At 52.0% G+C, this 16,115-nt stretch overlaps 4 protein-coding genes across 4 annotated transcripts in view; 2 read left to right on the top strand and 2 right to left on the bottom strand.

Annotated features, from left to right (window-relative positions):
- Nucleotides 1–1,520, bottom strand: part of KBTBD4 (kelch repeat and BTB (POZ) domain containing 4) — a 4,821-nt gene extending 3,301 nt beyond the window's left edge. Inside the window, 2 exon segments of the mRNA XM_006903781.1 lie at nucleotides 7–610; nucleotides 1,502–1,520. Of these exon segments, the coding sequence (XP_006903843.1) occupies nucleotides 7–610; nucleotides 1,502–1,520 (623 nt within the window).
- A 74-nt stretch (nucleotides 1,521–1,594) lies between these two features.
- Nucleotides 1,595–8,085, top strand: NDUFS3 (NADH dehydrogenase (ubiquinone) Fe-S protein 3, 30kDa (NADH-coenzyme Q reductase)). The gene is made up of 7 exons (XM_006896675.1): nucleotides 1,595–1,727; nucleotides 1,838–1,903; nucleotides 2,917–3,014; nucleotides 3,568–3,717; nucleotides 4,669–4,794; nucleotides 4,885–5,004; nucleotides 7,834–8,085. The coding sequence occupies exons 1-7, from the start codon at nucleotides 1,670–1,672 to the stop codon at nucleotides 7,999–8,001; spliced, it is 786 nt and encodes a 261-aa protein (XP_006896737.1). The 5' UTR covers nucleotides 1,595–1,669; the 3' UTR covers nucleotides 8,002–8,085.
- A 429-nt stretch (nucleotides 8,086–8,514) lies between these two features.
- On the top strand, nucleotides 8,515–10,673 carry FAM180B (family with sequence similarity 180, member B). The gene is given in 3 exon segments (XM_006903666.1): nucleotides 8,515–8,692; nucleotides 10,065–10,126; nucleotides 10,284–10,673. Coding segments are annotated over 3 exon segments (630 nt in total).
- A 1,058-nt stretch (nucleotides 10,674–11,731) lies between these two features.
- Nucleotides 11,732–16,115, bottom strand: part of C1QTNF4 (C1q and tumor necrosis factor related protein 4) — a 5,105-nt gene continuing 721 nt past the window's right edge. Inside the window, exons 2-3 of the mRNA XM_006896763.1 lie at nucleotides 15,997–16,110; nucleotides 11,732–12,753 (exon numbers count right to left, since the gene is read on the bottom strand). Coding sequence (XP_006896825.1) covers nucleotides 11,732–12,753; nucleotides 15,997–16,110 — 1,136 coding nt within the window. The remainder of the gene's footprint in view (nucleotides 12,754–15,996; nucleotides 16,111–16,115) is intronic.

The raw sequence follows: 16,115 nt of genomic DNA, 5'->3' as shown, positions 1-16,115 counted from the left end.
ATGTCAGTGAGTAGGTGGTGAGACAAGTGGAGAAATTCCTCTGTGCCCTGAAGCTGAGCCAGGTGGGTCTTGGCACAGTGCTTAGCAGCAGTGTAGAGCTCAGGATCACTGTGCCGATCTGCCAGCCACATCACCTGAAGGCAGTTTCCCACCTGTACTGTGCGGGCCAAAAACCGAGAACACTCTTCAAAGAGAGATGTCAACTGGTACATGTCTGACACCTCATAAATTTCCTGCAGTTCATCAGCTCGAAGTTTCACAGTCCCGTGGTAGATATAATCCACCAGGAGCTGGAAAACAGACTCGCTGATGTCCTGCAACACAATCACACGGTTGTGGGCCTCCTTCAGGTTGGAAGTGAACATGGATCGGAAGAAGCAGCTCTGAGCAGAGAGGACCAGCCGGTGGAGCTGAAACTCACGGCCTTCCACTGAAATGGTGACATCAGCAAAAAGCTCCTCTTCCAGACACAGTTTCATAATGCCCTGAGCCACCCGGCCTGAGTGGGACCGGTCTTTGAAAGTGTAGTTCACAAAGTAGTTTTCATCCATGGACGCTCCTGGCTCCTCGGGTGATTCCATAGTGGAGGACCTCTCTCTCTGCCAGGTGTCTGCAAAGCAACACCACTCTCAGTAACTGTGGGAGTCCACAACCATAGGCTGTGAATTCAACTGTCAACTTAATGAGAAAGGTAGGAGAAAGGAAAAATGAGAGCCAACCGGGACTAAATTGGTTTTAGTATTGGCCCTGCCAACAAAGCCAATCCATAGTCTTCTTCAAACAAAACCGGATTAATTCTCCTGCGGTACCATCCCACCCCCAATGAAATCAACAAAAGTTTCTATTTTGAGTGTACCCCAAAACACCACTAAACCTTCCACTCCACGATGTAACAAGGGACTTGGGATTTTTGACTAACGCAAAAGAAAATAGATCCAGGAAACCTCCGCTCTGAAAGTCTCACCAAATTTACTAGTAGAAAGCGAGTGAGACGAAGGGCAGCGAGATCAGGCATAAGAGCCCCACATCCTTGTGGCTGGGGACTCTCCTCCCCCGCGCACAGAGTTCAGATCTTTCATTAAGGGGCTTAGTTGGAGACGCCCGACAGCCTCACTTTTCCTTTCTCAGCTGCTACCCTCCAGCTTCCCCGCTTGTCCTGATGACGTGCCACAGCTCCGTCTTTGTACTCGAGACAGAGACCAGTCGTGCCCAGGCCAGGGTACCAAGAGGCACATCGCCCTACAGAGTACCCCAAAACCACCTGAGTCGCCTGGGAAACGGTCAACGGGGAATCTTGCATTCCCTGCCAGCCCACCCGCCCTCGCCCAAAGCTCAGTTGAAGGAGCTGGGGGAAGGGAGCAGATCAGAGACCTGAGAATCCTTCCCCTCCTCTCACCTGTCAGGCTCTCTAGGATGTTCGATTTATCTCCCGCCTCCGCCACAACGAGCTAATATTGAGTTTACCTCACCGTTTCTCCACCTGTTCGTCGCGTTTTCTCACCTGCGTTCCCTCCTTTCATCCCGGAGGCCAGAACACGGAACCTCTGCTTCCGGCCTTCTGTGTCTGCCCGGAAGAAGATCTGCTACGCACTTCCGTTTCCGGTCCGTGCCCTTGGGGCTCCGTGTCCTGTTAGTTTTTCCTCGGCGGCCGGGTTTGCATTCTGGAAACATGGCGGCGGCGAGGGGCTGCTGGCGGGGGCTTGTGGGGGCCGCAACACTGGCCCGGGGTGAGCAGGGGGAAACTGGCTGGAACTGGGGACCGGAGCAGCGGTTCACCCAGTGTCGGAAGCCCCTCGGGCCTCACTCTGCGCACCCATGCTTTTATCTCCCGGTGCAGGGGCCAGGCGACCCTCGGCGCTGCTGCTGCCAGTGAGGAGGGAGAGCGCCTCGGCCGACACGCGCCGTGAGTATGTGCGGGCCGCGCTCTTCAGACAACTGACCCTTCGTTCACAGCCGTCCGATAGCCCCTGCGTCCTCTTGGCAAATCCCTGCTTGTCCTTGGAGACTCACCTGGAGTGGTCCCCCCCTCCCTTAGGCTTCTCTGTCATGGCCCTAATGCTCCTCATCCGTTTCCGTGATTCCCCTTTCCTTTAAATAAAATTTTCTACTTTGGGTTCCAGCATCCAGTAATAATAGTTTACCTTGAGTTCCAGCTGTTTGTCGGGCACATTCACTGCACGTTTTCTTTCTTTTACTTGCTGTACAGTCATTTCGTATAGGAGGACATCAAAATTCCTTTCTTCTCATGATGATAATGTTAAGCTATCTCATAAGCATAACCACTAAAACTTGTTGAGATCTGAAGTGGCAACCAAATTGGAAAACAACTACTTTAAACTTTTATTTTAAAACATTATTTTAGTATTAGATTAATGTTCGAGATAACCTTATGAAGTAGATGGTATTGTGATCCCCGTGTTACATAGATCAGGGTATAGCCTAGAGCTGTAGAACTAGTGACTTCTGGTGTTGGAATCCAGGTCTGTCTGTGCGCCACACCAGAGAATGTTTTAGCATTCTATTGTCTGCCGTCTATGATATGTGGGTGCCCTGATTTAGGGTTGTTGCCACCCTCTCCCCCTGTACTAAAAAGCCCACAGAAAGCATTAAGGTCCCCACCTTTCAGGAGCACATAGTCTGGTAGGTGAGCTAGAACATAAGACTACTTTAGCAGCTATGTGTTTAGCATGAATGCAGGTAGTATGCAGGAAGAACCACCAGAGGAGTTCAGGGAAGGGATAGAAACCCCAGGTGAGGATTTATGGGTTGTGTTGTGTAGTTGAGATAGCATTTTCCCTGAGTCTTGTGACTACCCCACTTTCATGTCTTAACCGTTCTGTAGGGTTGACAGGGAGCCCTGGATACTGAATGCAGGGCTGGCAGATACCATCTCCGTTCTTCTGCTTTTCCTTCCAGCCACTGTCAGACCACGGAACGATGTGGCCCATAAGCAGCTCTCAGCTTTTGGAGAATATGTGGCTGAAATCCTGCCCAAGTATGTCCAACAAGTTCAGGTAATACTTTCTGTTACCGTGCAATGGCACAAATAGTTTGCGTCTGCGTACTAACATAAATATTGGTAGCTCAAGTCCACCCAGCACCACTGTGGAAGAAAAGCCTGGAGAGCTGCTTCTATAAAGATTGTCCAACGGAGTTCTGGTGGCTTAGTGGCAGAAAGCTGCACTGCTATCCCAGAGGGGTGCAGTTCAAATTCACCAGACGCTCTGCTGGAGAAGGAGGGACAATCTCTTCCTGTACCAGTCAGATCCTATTTGATGGTACACACACAGAAATAATAATAAAGGTTATCCAAGAAAACTGCTAGGACAGTTTGATGATGTAACACAGATAGTTGCCATGAGCTTGAATCAAGTCATACTGAAACAAGTTTGGTTTTGGTTTTTAAAAGGGTCAAGAATGAACCACCTTCCTTGAGCATGTAGTTTGAAAGAATCGACAGACTTCGGTTATCCCAAACCTGGGCTTAAACCAGTTGGTTCCAAGTGAAGTTAGCTGCATCCCATGGGACTCTTTGTTCCTGCTTTTCACTCATTTCCATGCTTGCAGGTGACTTGCTTCAATGAGTTAGAGATCTGTATCCATCCTGATGGAATCATCCCAGTGCTGACTTTCCTCAGAGATCACACCAATGCACAGTTCAGATCCTTGGCCGACTTAACAGCAGTGGACATCCCAACCCGGCAAAACCGTTTTGAGGTCAGTCAAAAAATTTGAGACTGCGGAGTAAAAGAGGGGGAAAGGGTCAGTTTCAGATGATAATCACCTATGGGGGTCTTAGTCTTTTTCATTTTGGTAAGTTCTCAACATTTAGCTAGTAATGTTTACTACGCATCTACTAATTTGTAAATTTTTGTGGATTGATGTCAGAAAGTTGCTTTAAAAAGACAGGAGAGACACTTATCCCTTGCCTCTACGGCGTCTCTGAGAAGAGAGAATATTTGTGTTGAATCTTCAAGAATGACCAGAGTCAAGAATTAGAGCAGTGAGGGTGGAGTGGAGGAGGACAAAGGAGACATCCCAAAGTCATTACTACTAGCAAATACAGGCATGCTGAGAGCTCTGGCCTCAGCAGCTGTGGCCTAGGGCGTAAGTTGAGTTTATAGTTGAAACAAGTGCATATAGCTCTTGGTTAACCTTTACTGTGAGGAGGGGCTCTGCAGTTAAATCATTTGGCTGGTAACCAAATACTCAGCAATTTGAACTCACCATCTGCTCTGAGGCAGACAGCAAGACATTCTGCTTCTGGAAGGATTTATGTCTTGAAAACCATAGAGTAGTTCTCCACTATCCCAGTTAGTAGGTTTAGTGCCATTAAAACCTTCGAAACTTTTTCAGTGATTTAAAACAGCATGTACAGCAAGTGAAAGTGATTGTGATGAGCCTGTTGCCTGTAGGGATGTTCAGCCACTTAAAAGTTGGAACAGATTTACATACATAATTTCAAAGGGAAAATATATGAGTTGTCCATAAATTAAATGTTTATAACCTGAAGACTTACTATAATGAGACATGAAGGAGCATTTTCATGTTTAAAGCTTTAGAACAGAAGGCAGGTTCTCAGGGTAGGAGCCTCACCTTCTGTGTCCTCTGTTGATACTCCCCTTCCGGGACCTGGCTTGATCTTCCAGTTCCCTCTGTTCTCATTAGATTGTCTACAACCTGCTGTCCCTGCGTTTCAACTCTCGGATCCGTGTGAAGACCTATACAGATGAGCTGACACCCATTGAGTCTACTGTCCCTGTGTACAAGGCAGCCAACTGGTATGAGAGGGAGGTGAGTTACTGAAAATGCTGGGCCTGCCTCTGGGCCAGAGTTGTAGAACTGGGCAGAACAACTGGATGCCCGAGGGCCTTTCTTTTCTAGATCTGGGACATGTTCGGAGTCTTCTTTGCTAATCACCCTGACTTAAGAAGGATCCTGACAGACTATGGCTTTGAGGGACATCCATTCCGGAAGGACTTCCCCTTGTCTGGCTATGTTGAGGTAGGAGTCTTGGACATGGGGCAGCAGTCAAGGGAAGGGACCAGTAAGGAACCTGGGCATGACAGGAAAGGAGCTATGGTGGTTTAAGGGCATGGACTCTGGATTCGAATCCTAGATCCGTTATTATGTATAATCTTGAGTGAGTTACTGTATAATGCAATGCATCTGTTAAATGGCAATAACAGTAATTAATGGATTTGTGATACTTAAATTACAACTTTGTAAAGCTTGTGTATTATAAATGTTCGACTGAAGTTAGCCAGTATTGTAATCATCAAGATTACTTTCAGGACACACTTCAATATCTCCCCAAGCCTTCAAAGTGGAGGGCTATGTTATCCTGCCCTGGACCCCTGGGAAGGCAAGTGACAGAGGAAGAAACTCAAGGATGGCCACTGAAGCAGGACCAGTACCATGTGGTTGTAGTGGTGGTGGTATTATTTGTTGTCGAGTCAGAACCAACTCATAGCTGATGTTCCAGCAGGTTTTCAGAAGCAGTAAATCACATGGGCCAATCAGCTTACACTTGATCGTTAACAAAATCATAAATGCCCAAACAGTTTACACCAGACTTTCAAGTAAATCAGAACAATTTACCCTCTAGAATTCAACTGACCCAAGCTGTAGACTCTTAGTCAGGACCCAACCAACTTCTAAAACACAGAGGCCCGCCCAACTGGTCCTGTTTACTTAAGCAAGAGGCTTCTAGCCCACAGTTGATTGTTAATGAAATCAAAATGGCCAGTTGGCTTTATTGACTATGCAAAGGCATTTGATTGTGTGGCTCATAACAAGTTGTGACTGACATTGAGAAGAATGGGAGTCCCAGACCACTTAATTATGTTGATGCAGAACCTATATCTGGACCAGGATGCTGTTGTGTGAACAGAGCAGGGGAATACTGCATGGTTTAGAATTGAGAAGGGAGTGTGTCAGGGTTGTATTCCCTTTCTGTACCTATTCAGTCTGTATACTTAGCAAATTATCCAAGAAGCTGGACTCTGAAGGAGGAGTATGGCATCAGGATTGGAGGGAGACTCATCCATAACTTGTGTTACACAGATGATGCAACCTTGCTTGCTGAAAGTGAGGAGGACTTGAAGCGCTTGTGGAAGATCAAGGAATGCAGCCTTCTGTTTGGATTGTATCTCAATGTCGGAGAAAACACAAAGATTCTTAGCACAGTATTGATAGGCAACATCATAATGGATAGAAGATGGAAACTGTCAGCTGCTTCATCTTGCTTGGATCCACAATTAACATCCTTGATACCAGCAGTCAGGAAATAAGGAGACGCCCTGCACTGGGGAAATCTGCAGTTTGGGACTTATTGAGGAGTAAATGATGTCAGTTTGAAGACTAAGGTGCGTCTGGTTCAAGCCATGGTCTTTCTGATTACTTGCTGTGTCTGAGAGCCAGACAGTGAAGGAGGGTAACAGAAAAAGAATTGACCCCTTGGAGCTGTGGTGCTGGAGAAGAACACTGAACATCCATGGACAGCCAAGAGAACGAACAGATATGTGTTGGAGAGAGTGCGACCGGGGTGCTCTTTTGAGGCAAGAATGATGAGGCTTTGCCTCACATACTTTGGGCATGTTGTTAGGAGGGGCTATTCCTTGGAGGACATGATGCTGGGAAGGGTGGAGGGTCAGTGAAGGAGAGGAAGACCCTCGGCCAGGTGAATTGACATGGTGACTGCCACAATGGGCTCTTGTGTGTCAGAAAGTGTGAGGATGGCAGAGGATAGAACAGGGTTCATATTTTTGTTAATAGGGTCACTTGTGAGTTGTATTCAACTTGACAGCACCTAGCAACAACAAAAAATCTCATAGAAGTAGACTGCCCATCTTTCTTCCTCAGAGAAGCTGTCCTTGGGTTGGCTGTGCTGCTACTTAACTAACACGAGGCCTCCAGAGCTCCCCAGCATGTGACTACAAGACCCTTATCAGTCATTTCAGTGGGTTACTGCCATCCATGTGTTGCCAGGTTTTTGGTAGCAAGATGATGAGCTGTTATATACACGCATCATTGTCATTTTAGAGATGCTGAGGTGTGTGGCAGTGTTATCTGGCACTCTAGTCTCCCTTTTCTCCATTTCTCTCTCAAGGTACTTGAGTCACAAGTACTCCCCTCCTTTCACTCAGCCCTGCTGTCCCCCTTATCTAGTCTGCCTCTTCCCACCAGCACCTGTTTGTTCCTGCCTCACCTAGCTCCTGGCAACCCTGCAGGACAGAATAGAACTTCCCCATGCGGTTTCCTAGGCTGTAAATCTTTACAGGAAGACTGCTTCCTGTCTCCTGAGGAGTGGCTGAGTTTGAACCACCAACATTTTTGTTAACTAAGTGTTTAACTCACTGCTCCCCAAAGGCTCCTAATAACAAGCCCTGCCCAACTTACTCTGTTGTAGAGCTTGGTAGTGCTAACACCAAGGCCACAAATGCTGGACTTGTCTACTTGCTTAGTTTTAATCTTTTTTTTTTTGGCTACTCATTGTTCTCCTGAGCCTGGACACATGCTTGTCATCATCTTACAAGAGCTTGTAGATGCATCAGCAGGGATCTGCTCTGCTGGACTGGGCACTCTGAGCTTGTGATGCCATGCTAGTGGGCAGGAACCCCGACAGATGGCAGGGTGTGCCTCTTTGGAATCTTACAGACTGGCTGGCAGCGATGTGATGGGAAGAGTTGTTGACAGAGCCTGGGACAGGTGTCCTGGAGATTGAGGGAAAGGTCTGGGGCAGTTACTCATAGTCTGTGACAGTGGAATCCTTAGTGGCTGTGACTGTGACTTGGCCTTATCAGTGCTCAAGCTTATCTTTTTCTCTTGTAGCTTCGCTATGATGATGAGGTGAAGTGGGTGGTGGCTGAGCCGGTGGAGTTGGCCCAGGAGTTCCGCAAATTTGACCTCAACAGCCCCTGGGAGGCTTTCCCTGCCTATCGCCAGCCCCCTGAGAGTCCCAAGCTTGAGGCAGGGGACAAAAAACCTGAAGCCAAGTAGCTCCATGGAAGGCATGTGGGCGTACTCAGAAGCGCCTTACCTATAATTAAGTGTTCATGTAAATAAAGTCCTTCTTAGACTCACTATGTCTCTCTGTGTGTAACGGAAAGTGATGCGTTGGCTCGGCGGAGGAGACGCTGGCAGGGGTTCTTCCCTGCTCCCTCCACGCACAGTGAATAGACCTGCAGGTCATATGTAGAAGTCTTCACCAACCACAGGGCTCAGGCTGGTACGGTAGGCTCTCCAGAGCACTCAAGGGGTCTCAATAACTGCTGCAGAAAGCCCTTCATCACAGCGGACTGGTGACAGCGATGCCTTCAGGGGCCTGAGGGACTAGTGAAACTCCCACTGACCCCCATGACACCCGGACATCCTCCACAAGGCTCTGGGGCAGCAAGAGGGGCCTCAGCTCACAGTCAGTCTTGACCCTGCTCCCTCAGCCTGACCGCCCATCAGGCCTGGCTGGGAATCTTCCTGGGCTCTGGCCTGAACTGAGAATATAGAGAGACAGACATGGTCCCAGGCTGGAGCAAAACCACCAAGGAGCTGGCAGCTTTTGTCTGCTGGGGCACAGTACTCCTCAGCCCAGATGTCCCAGCATCTGGCCAGCTGACCATGCACCTGATGCGCTCAGCTCCCGAGGGGCTCCGTAGAGCCTGGACCAGGCGGGCCTCAGCAGGAAGTTTTAAAGGTGAGAACAGACAGTGAGTAGTGCTACTGCCAGGGCTTTTCTGACCTTGGGAGGGCCAAGTGAAAACTGTTTACTACCAAACACCTTTTTCCTATTAACTAAGCATCCAACCCATCTGGGCAGGAGCAGGGTAAGGGCCTGGCGAGAGAGCCAGGCCCCTGCCAACAACCTGAAACTGCCCATTCTGAAGGATGGACGAGCTCCTGAGAGGCCATGACCAGCCCCTCCCTGTTCAGCACTGGAGACTGACATGCAAAGCGGGGACTGGCTGAGTGGAAAGTTGGAGCTGTGTGTGGCCAGGCAATAGGGGACCAGACTGCCGCTGGGACAGACTGGACGTGGCAGGATACAGCAGGGAGGTTGTGTCGGTCCTGGCTTGGCTCAGGTGGCTGTCTCCCTCGAGTGGGCTGGAACCCAGTCCCAGGCAGGTACGAGTCTTCAGGGTGGGGTGCATAGGAGCCAAGACAGGCTGCTGGCAGTTCCAGGCAGCTTGCACTGCGCCTTAGCAGGGTAGGGGGACTGGAGGCCTGCTGATTTACAGGCGGGTGTGCTGGAGTGGGAGCGTAGTGGTGTGGGATCGCCCCCAGAACTAGGAAGGTTAGGGGACAGCCAGGAGAAGTAGCCGTAGGATTCCTTCAATACTGGTTCTGGACAGGGCTGAACCCTGGGCTTATTCCAGGTGGTAACTAAAGCAAGGCTTCATGTCTTTGGGACTGGGACAGTTCATATCAGAGCTGTGTGACACTCTAGAGTGTGCAAAGAGGAAGCTTCAACAAGTATCCTCGACTGTCTGATCCTCCCTGCCTTACACTCGATCCTCTGCTGAGGAACAAGGAATGAATGTGTACTTCCTAAAGGAATGCCCATCCTCTGGGGCTCGTCACTGACATTGTTCTGGGTTGCACTGTCCCCAGATTATAGGAGGCAAGGGAGGTGAAGGGTTGTGACCAATGGGAGCAAAAAGAGTTCAAGAGATTGTTGTGGTATCTGGGATGATTTGGGATCACAACACCTAAGTCTAGGAGAGTGAATGTGTGTGTGTGTTGCAGGAGATGGGCATGTGAGTCAGTGTTCCAGTGTATGTGTGTGTGTGTGTGTGTGTGTGTGCGCGCGTGCGCGCTGCAGGAGATGGGCATGTGAGTCAGTGTTCCAGTGTATGTGTGTGCGCGCGCGCGCGCTGCAGGAGATGGGCATGTGAGTCAGTGTTCCAGTGTATGTGTGTGCGCGCGCGCGCGCTGCAGGAGATGGGCATGTGAGCCAGTGTTCCAGCTCTTCTCTAGAAAGAACTATGTGACTCTAGGAGGCTGGGATGTTCACATTGCATGATAGCATGCCGGGGATCCAAGTACCTGACTTTTCTCTGCTGTTCCAGGGCAGCCTGTGAACATGGGAGGTGATCTGCAGGAGCCAGAGGCACCAGAAGTGATGTCTGAGGTCTTTCTTCCAGCCTGGGACATGGGGCAAGTGTGTCCAGAGGTCCCTAAGCTCAGGGTTGGGGAAGAGACCACCAGAGTGGGTCCCACTGCTTGTTAATGCCCTGGGCCCTGTCCAATGCCCAGCCCAGCCCACCCTGATACTGCTCCCCTTGCAGCTCCTCTGGACGGGGCTAGAACTAGATGTCACTGGGCAGCTGCACATTCAGGATGAGAAGCTGGCGTCTACCTGTCCAGGCCACCGTCTCAGGCTCCTCCTGCAGCACCACATGCTCAGCAACGTGGATGGTGCTGAGCAGCAGATGCAGCAGCTTCAGCAGTTGTGAAAGGGGCCTCCTGTAAGTCCTTGGGAGTTCAAACAGCTGCTCCCCACAGTCCTGTCCCGCGTCTATCAGCTCCACAACGCTGGCGAGGAACGGGGGCGCTGGGCCCAGGTCTTTGCTCATCTGGCACAGGAAACACTCTGGTACCTGTGCAAGGGTTTCTGCCCCCAGAACCAACCACATGCTCTGGAGCCCTGGGCCTTGATGCTTGACCCTTCTGACTGACCCTCCCCTTCCGTGTGCCTCTGGACTCCAGCATTCTCATGTAGAGCCGGGACTCCCAATTGCACCTGCTGCTTTTCACTGTTCAGTTCTCTGGGCTTGCTTGGATCCCTGGATCTCCACCTCTCTCTGCCCTCCCCGCCTTCTCTTCTGGCCCTGCCTGGCTGACAGCCATGGCTCTGGGTTGCAGGCAACGAGCTGAGGGAAGAGAGAAGGGCTTGTGTGTGTTGGGATCAAGTTGAAAGTATGTTTCAGAGAAGCTGAAAGGAAACTTGCCCCAAGAAAAGAGATCCTAGTAAACCCCTCCACCACCTACCTAGCAGATGGGAGAGGTTCTGTCAACTTGATAAGGATCTTGTAAGTTCTGAGGTGCAGTCTATATGTGAGTGTCCCTTTTACCCCCAACCGAGGGCTTAGGGTCCATGAACCTGTCGGTTTTCTATTTGGACTAGAATAGACTGGACTTTTGGAGATCATGTAAAAGGGTGATCTCTCTCTCTGTGGGTTGCAGTCCTAATTATGTGTGGCACTTCCCATAAAATACTGTTGTGGCTTCCTGGACTTCTGTCCCTCTATGTCAAAACCAGCTCTGTGCAAACCACCCTCGGTAGGAAGGCAGCGTCAGGGCAAGACGGCATCAACTCCTCTCTCCATCCCCACGCCCTTCGGGAAGATGGAATGTGATGCTGCCTTGAGTCCCACACCTCCAGTGCAGTGGGATCTAGCAACAAGAACGAGGTCATCAGTCAAATGGAGAAGAATCAGATCCACTGAAAGGCCAAACAAAACCGAATGGAAACGTGTTAGGTGTGTGGGGCTCACTCAGGCGGATTCCCATGGCCTTGCCCTCCCACGGCCTGACCTAGTCCTGCCCCACTCCGCCCCCACCCCACCAAGGGTGAAATCGGCGGTGTCAGGACAGAGCACAGAACCCCAAGGAGATAGGCGCCGGCGAAGGTCCACTTTATTGGCAACGCCAGCGGCGCTGACCAGGCCGTCATGCGTGCGCGGCAGGAGCTCTGGCCTGGGCCGGGCATGCAAGCTCCTGGGGCGCTCCGGGCTCAGAGTTCTGGAAGCCCAATGCCCGGCGGGCGGGCAGGGATGGGAAAGGCAGGCGCAGCAGGGGCAGCAGCAGGTTCGGGGTCAGGGTCAGGGTAGACCAGGAAGCCGGAGAAGGTGATGTACTTGCCGTGGTTGCTGTAGGCACCGTAGCCGTCGTGGTCGTGGCTGAGCAGCCAGACAGCGTCGCCACGCTGCAGGGCCAGCATCACGCTCTGGCTCTGCATCTCGCGGCGCCTCGATGCGCCGTCATCGTATATCATGGCCTGCACCTCGTCGCGGTTCTTCATCAGCTTCACCGACAGCGTCTTGCGGGGCATCTTGCCCAGCGTGAAGGAGAAGAAGTAGGCGCCGGGCAGGCGGCAGCGGAACACGCCGGCAGCCGCGTCGAAGTCGCCGCCGATGTTGACGAACTCGGTGTCGAAGGCCAGCGGCCGGTGGTGCGGCCCGGGACCCGCGTCCGAGCCCACCAGACTGCGCGTGCGCGCCGCCGAGAAGGCCGAGCGCGGCTCCGGGGGCGCGGGCGGGCCCTGGACAGGCGCGTCGGCGTCGGCGTACACCAGGTAGCCGCTGAAGGTGGCGCCCGGGCTGCCCAGCGCGTACTGAGGCGCGCCGTGCAGCCGCAGCCACACCGTGTCGCCGTAGTCGAGCTGCAGCATGGCGCTCTGGCTGGCCGCACGCCGTGCGCTGGGGCGCCGCTGCTCGTCGAAGGCCAGCGCTTGCACCTCGTCGCGGTTGCGCACCAGCATCACTGACAGGCTCTTATGCGGAGCCTTACCCGCTGTGAAGGAGAAGAAGTAGGCGCCCGGGACACGGCAGCGGAACTGGCCAGTGGCCGCGTCGAAGTCGCCACCGATGTTCACGTACACCTTGTCGAAGGTCACTGCCATCTCCGACGTGCCCTCCCACGGAGTGGTGCGCGCCGCTGAGAAGGCGGAGCGCAGCTCCGATGAGCCCGTGGCTGGGCCCAGAGCCCAGCAGGCTGAAACCAGCAGGCCCAGCAGCAGCAGGGTCAGCATGGTGCCTGGGAGGGAGAGAAAGGAGTTGAGCAGACACCGCGTCTGGACATCCAGCCTTCATGCACAGGGAGGCTTGAATTCTCTTCCCAGCCCCGCCCTTGACTTTCTCCTGTGTTTCCTAACGCACTTAGACTGGGTCAGTGATTCTCAATCTCCAACCAGCCTCAGCGTGACCTGAAGGGCTTGTTCAAACCCACTTTGGTGCTGCTTACCCCTAGATTTCCAGTCACCAGACCTGGAGTCAGAAGCTTTGGTGGCGCTGTGGTTAATGCATTTGGCTGCTTACTGAAAGGTAAGTGGTTTGATCTCCCCCGCAGAGGGTGGCTGCGAATCCAGATATTCTCTATTGTGTTAGGGAGGAAAGGATGAGTCTGGACTAGGGCCTAAAACTTGGCATTTCTAGCAAGATCCCTAGTGAGCCCTAATGGCTTCTTGTTGTTGCTGTGTACCATAGAGTCTGAACCGACCCTTAGCTGATTTCCGGCGGATTTCCAAAGATTGCCCATCTTTCTTCTGTGGAACCACAGGTGGCCTTGAACCGTGTGCCTTTGGAATTGCAGCACATCTTGCCACAAGGCCACCAGAGCTCCTTGGTGGTAAGGAATTATGCTGCCAACCCAAAGGCATGCGATTCTAATCCACCAGCTGCTCCATGGGAGAAAAATAGCCAAGCTCCTCCATGAGATGTACTAGTTCTGAAAACCTGCTGGAGTGTAAGCTATGAGTCACTTCCAGCCAACTGTACACAACGCCAACAGTAATTCTCCAGGTGACGCTGATGCTGCTGGTCCAGTGAGCCTATGTTGAGAGCCTCTGAATTAAGCTAATTATTATTCAGCTTTTTATTTTCATTTGTAAGCACCATACTAAAGTAGATAGAAATTTACAGCTGTCTGCCACAAATATAAGCACAAATGTTCTGTTAAAGGGACCTACAGCCTTATCTGTCAGAGTCATCTTCTTATCTTCCCCATGGCAGCCAGGGGTCTTAGAAACACAGGGACATTGAGGGGGTGCCTCCGAATTTCCCTCAGCCTCCATTCTGTGGCATTACCCTGTGGCTCATCTGAGCTCTTGGCCTGCCCCTCAGACACTGGCTTTCTGTCTTAGCATCCTTAGCTGTGGTTTAAGTCATCATGTGGGCAGGAAAGGGAATAGCTGCCCTCTCACTTAGTTAAAGGTTAACTCCCACCCTGGACCTCTAGACTCCTTAGACCCCTTCAGGCACTGAATGGGTCAGAGCAGCTGATCTTTGAGGTAGCTCCCTCTTCCAGTGAAATCAGAGGAAAAGAGAAGGCACCTCCTTCCTACCTACTTGGAGGCTGGTTACAGAGAGGCTGGGGAGAGCCAAGAGCTGCTAAGGCTGGCGGTGGAGAGCAACAATTCCAGCGGGGTTTTGGCAAACCCGTGGATCAGCACTTTTGTCCCTCAGTGGGGGTGGAGTGGAGAGGACAGACAGTCCTGGGCTCAGGTTCCTGATTCCACCACTTCCATGCTGGGAAACCCTGTGGAAATCCCTTCACTTCTCTGAGCAAGGGCTTGTTCTGTGGAAACGAAGAAGAAACCTGCCTCAGCAGCTTGCTGTGAGGATGCCCTGAGCTATCGAGGTGACCTGGTTTGTGAACAGCAATGCTGCCCGAGTGTGCAAAAGCTTCCACTCTTGGGCCTGATACAAGTGATCTGATAAAGTTCTTGGCATGTGGGGTTAGAGACTCAGTAACTTCTACCCCTGGAAGCTTGGGAAGACACTGCTTGACTCCCAGGAGTCACTGTCCAACTGTGGCTCCAATTCAGAGCTTTGTGCTTCCTGAGACATGGGCTTTGGGACTTGAACACTCAAAGGACAAAACAGGAAAGAAGATGACTTGGAGACAGCCTGAGATGTAGGCTTCCATTAGAGAAACTGTGGGAGTGTGTGTGGATATGTGTCTCCCGGGAGGCTGAGGCTTGCGGACACGGGTCACCAAGTGTAGCTATGCAGACTTGTCCTGTATAATAAGGTCACCAAAGGGTAGGTGGAAAATGAAATCTAGTCCTCATTCTGCTTGCTCAGCTAAGTGGACCTACAGCCTCTTGGGGGAGAATATGCCTTTATAATATTCTCGTGCTGGAGACCTCAAGCTGAACACCGCCCAGAGGAAGTCCCTACAGGAAAGGGGACAGAGGGCATCAGCTAGGGTGAAGATAGTACCTCAAGAATGTCCAGTGCATCCCCTTTTAATAAACTCTTTGGGGCATACCTGATGTTCCAGCAAACCTGCGGGATGGGTACAGATTCTCCCATCTTGTGGATGAGAAAGTGGAGGCCACAGAGGGGAGAGTGTCACCCTTCCCCTCATTCAACACTGAGGCAAGTCTTGAACCCACGTCTTTGAAAATCTAGTGTACTTTCCTCTCTATGACCATACTTCCCTCCTAAACAAAGGTATCCTGGCCAAATTGTGCTGTGTGCCCTGCCTCGGTTTCTCCTGTTGCAAAAATGGAGGGGAAGATAAGGAGTCTTGGAATCCAAGACATAAGAGAATGAAAACCCAGAACAATTCTTTCTTACTCTGTGGCTCCCTTGGCTGGCTTCCCAGGGGGGCATCTGCACACCCCATCCCTCCAATCTCCCTGCTAAGCTTGATGCACCTGACCAGTGCCAGAAGCTCCCACAGTCACCTATTTCCTGGAGACCTGGGTCCTCATCCTTCCCTGTACCCCCTTTCCCTGAGCAGGTCCCACGTGGGAGTCAGTCGGGTGGGCGTCATAGCCCTAGGGAAGGAAATGGCTGTTTCCCAGGAGGGTCTCAAAATAACCATCTTCAAAGAGAAGAAACTGGGACACAGAGAGCCTGGCGCCAGAGAAGGTGCCGACCCAGAGTCCAGGACCGCCCAGTGTACCGAAACAGCAAGGGATCGAGCCCCATCTCCCGCTGCCACCCTGCAAGCAGTCCTGACAGAGTCCCCTCCCACTTCCCCTGAAAGCCCCTCATCCCTCAAGGAGAGAAGCCTCCCCTTTCATGGAAGAAGCTCATGAACCCTTTCTTGTATGACAAATCACCCCCCCAGTAAGGGGGGGCCCAGGCCCTTTCTGTCCCCAGACCTCCTTTACCCGTCCCTTAGGAGTAAAAGCCCTTGAGCCTCTTTCATGAAAATGCGCCCAGGTCCCCCTGGCAGAGACATGGACCCTAGCCCCGCGCCCCCTCCCCGTCTCCGAGGAAGGAGACACCCCGGCTCTGGCTCTGTGACTCCTCGAGCAGCCCTCACCTGGCGGGGGCGGCCGGCAGGCAGGTCGGTGGGTGCCCGCGCTCGGGCTCCGGGGCTTCGGCTGCGCACTGGGCGCCCGCGCTCGGGCTCCGGGACTTCGGCTCCGGCTGCGCACTGGG

The sequence above is a fragment of the Elephantulus edwardii genome, unplaced genomic scaffold (assembly GCF_000299155.1).
Source record: "Elephantulus edwardii isolate Elephantulus edwardi_28Jun2011 unplaced genomic scaffold, EleEdw1.0 scaffold00189, whole genome shotgun sequence".
NCBI classification, from domain to species: Eukaryota; Metazoa; Chordata; class Mammalia; order Macroscelidea; family Macroscelididae; genus Elephantulus; species Elephantulus edwardii.
Note: the sequence above shows the minus strand (reverse complement) of the source record. Positions and strands in the feature narration are given on the sequence as shown.

Excerpts from the sequence above, each read along its gene's own strand:
- NDUFS3 (XM_006896675.1), top strand. The coding sequence starts at position 1,670 with ATGGCGGCGGCGAGGGGCTGCTGGCGGGGGCTTGTGGGGGCCGCAACA. Across the intron at positions 1,904-2,916 it reads CGCCTCGGCCGACACGCGCC|CCACTGTCAGACCACGGAAC; the intron begins GTGAGTATGTGC and ends TTTTCCTTCCAG. Across the intron at positions 3,718-4,668 it reads CCCGGCAAAACCGTTTTGAG|ATTGTCTACAACCTGCTGTC; the intron begins GTCAGTCAAAAA and ends TGTTCTCATTAG.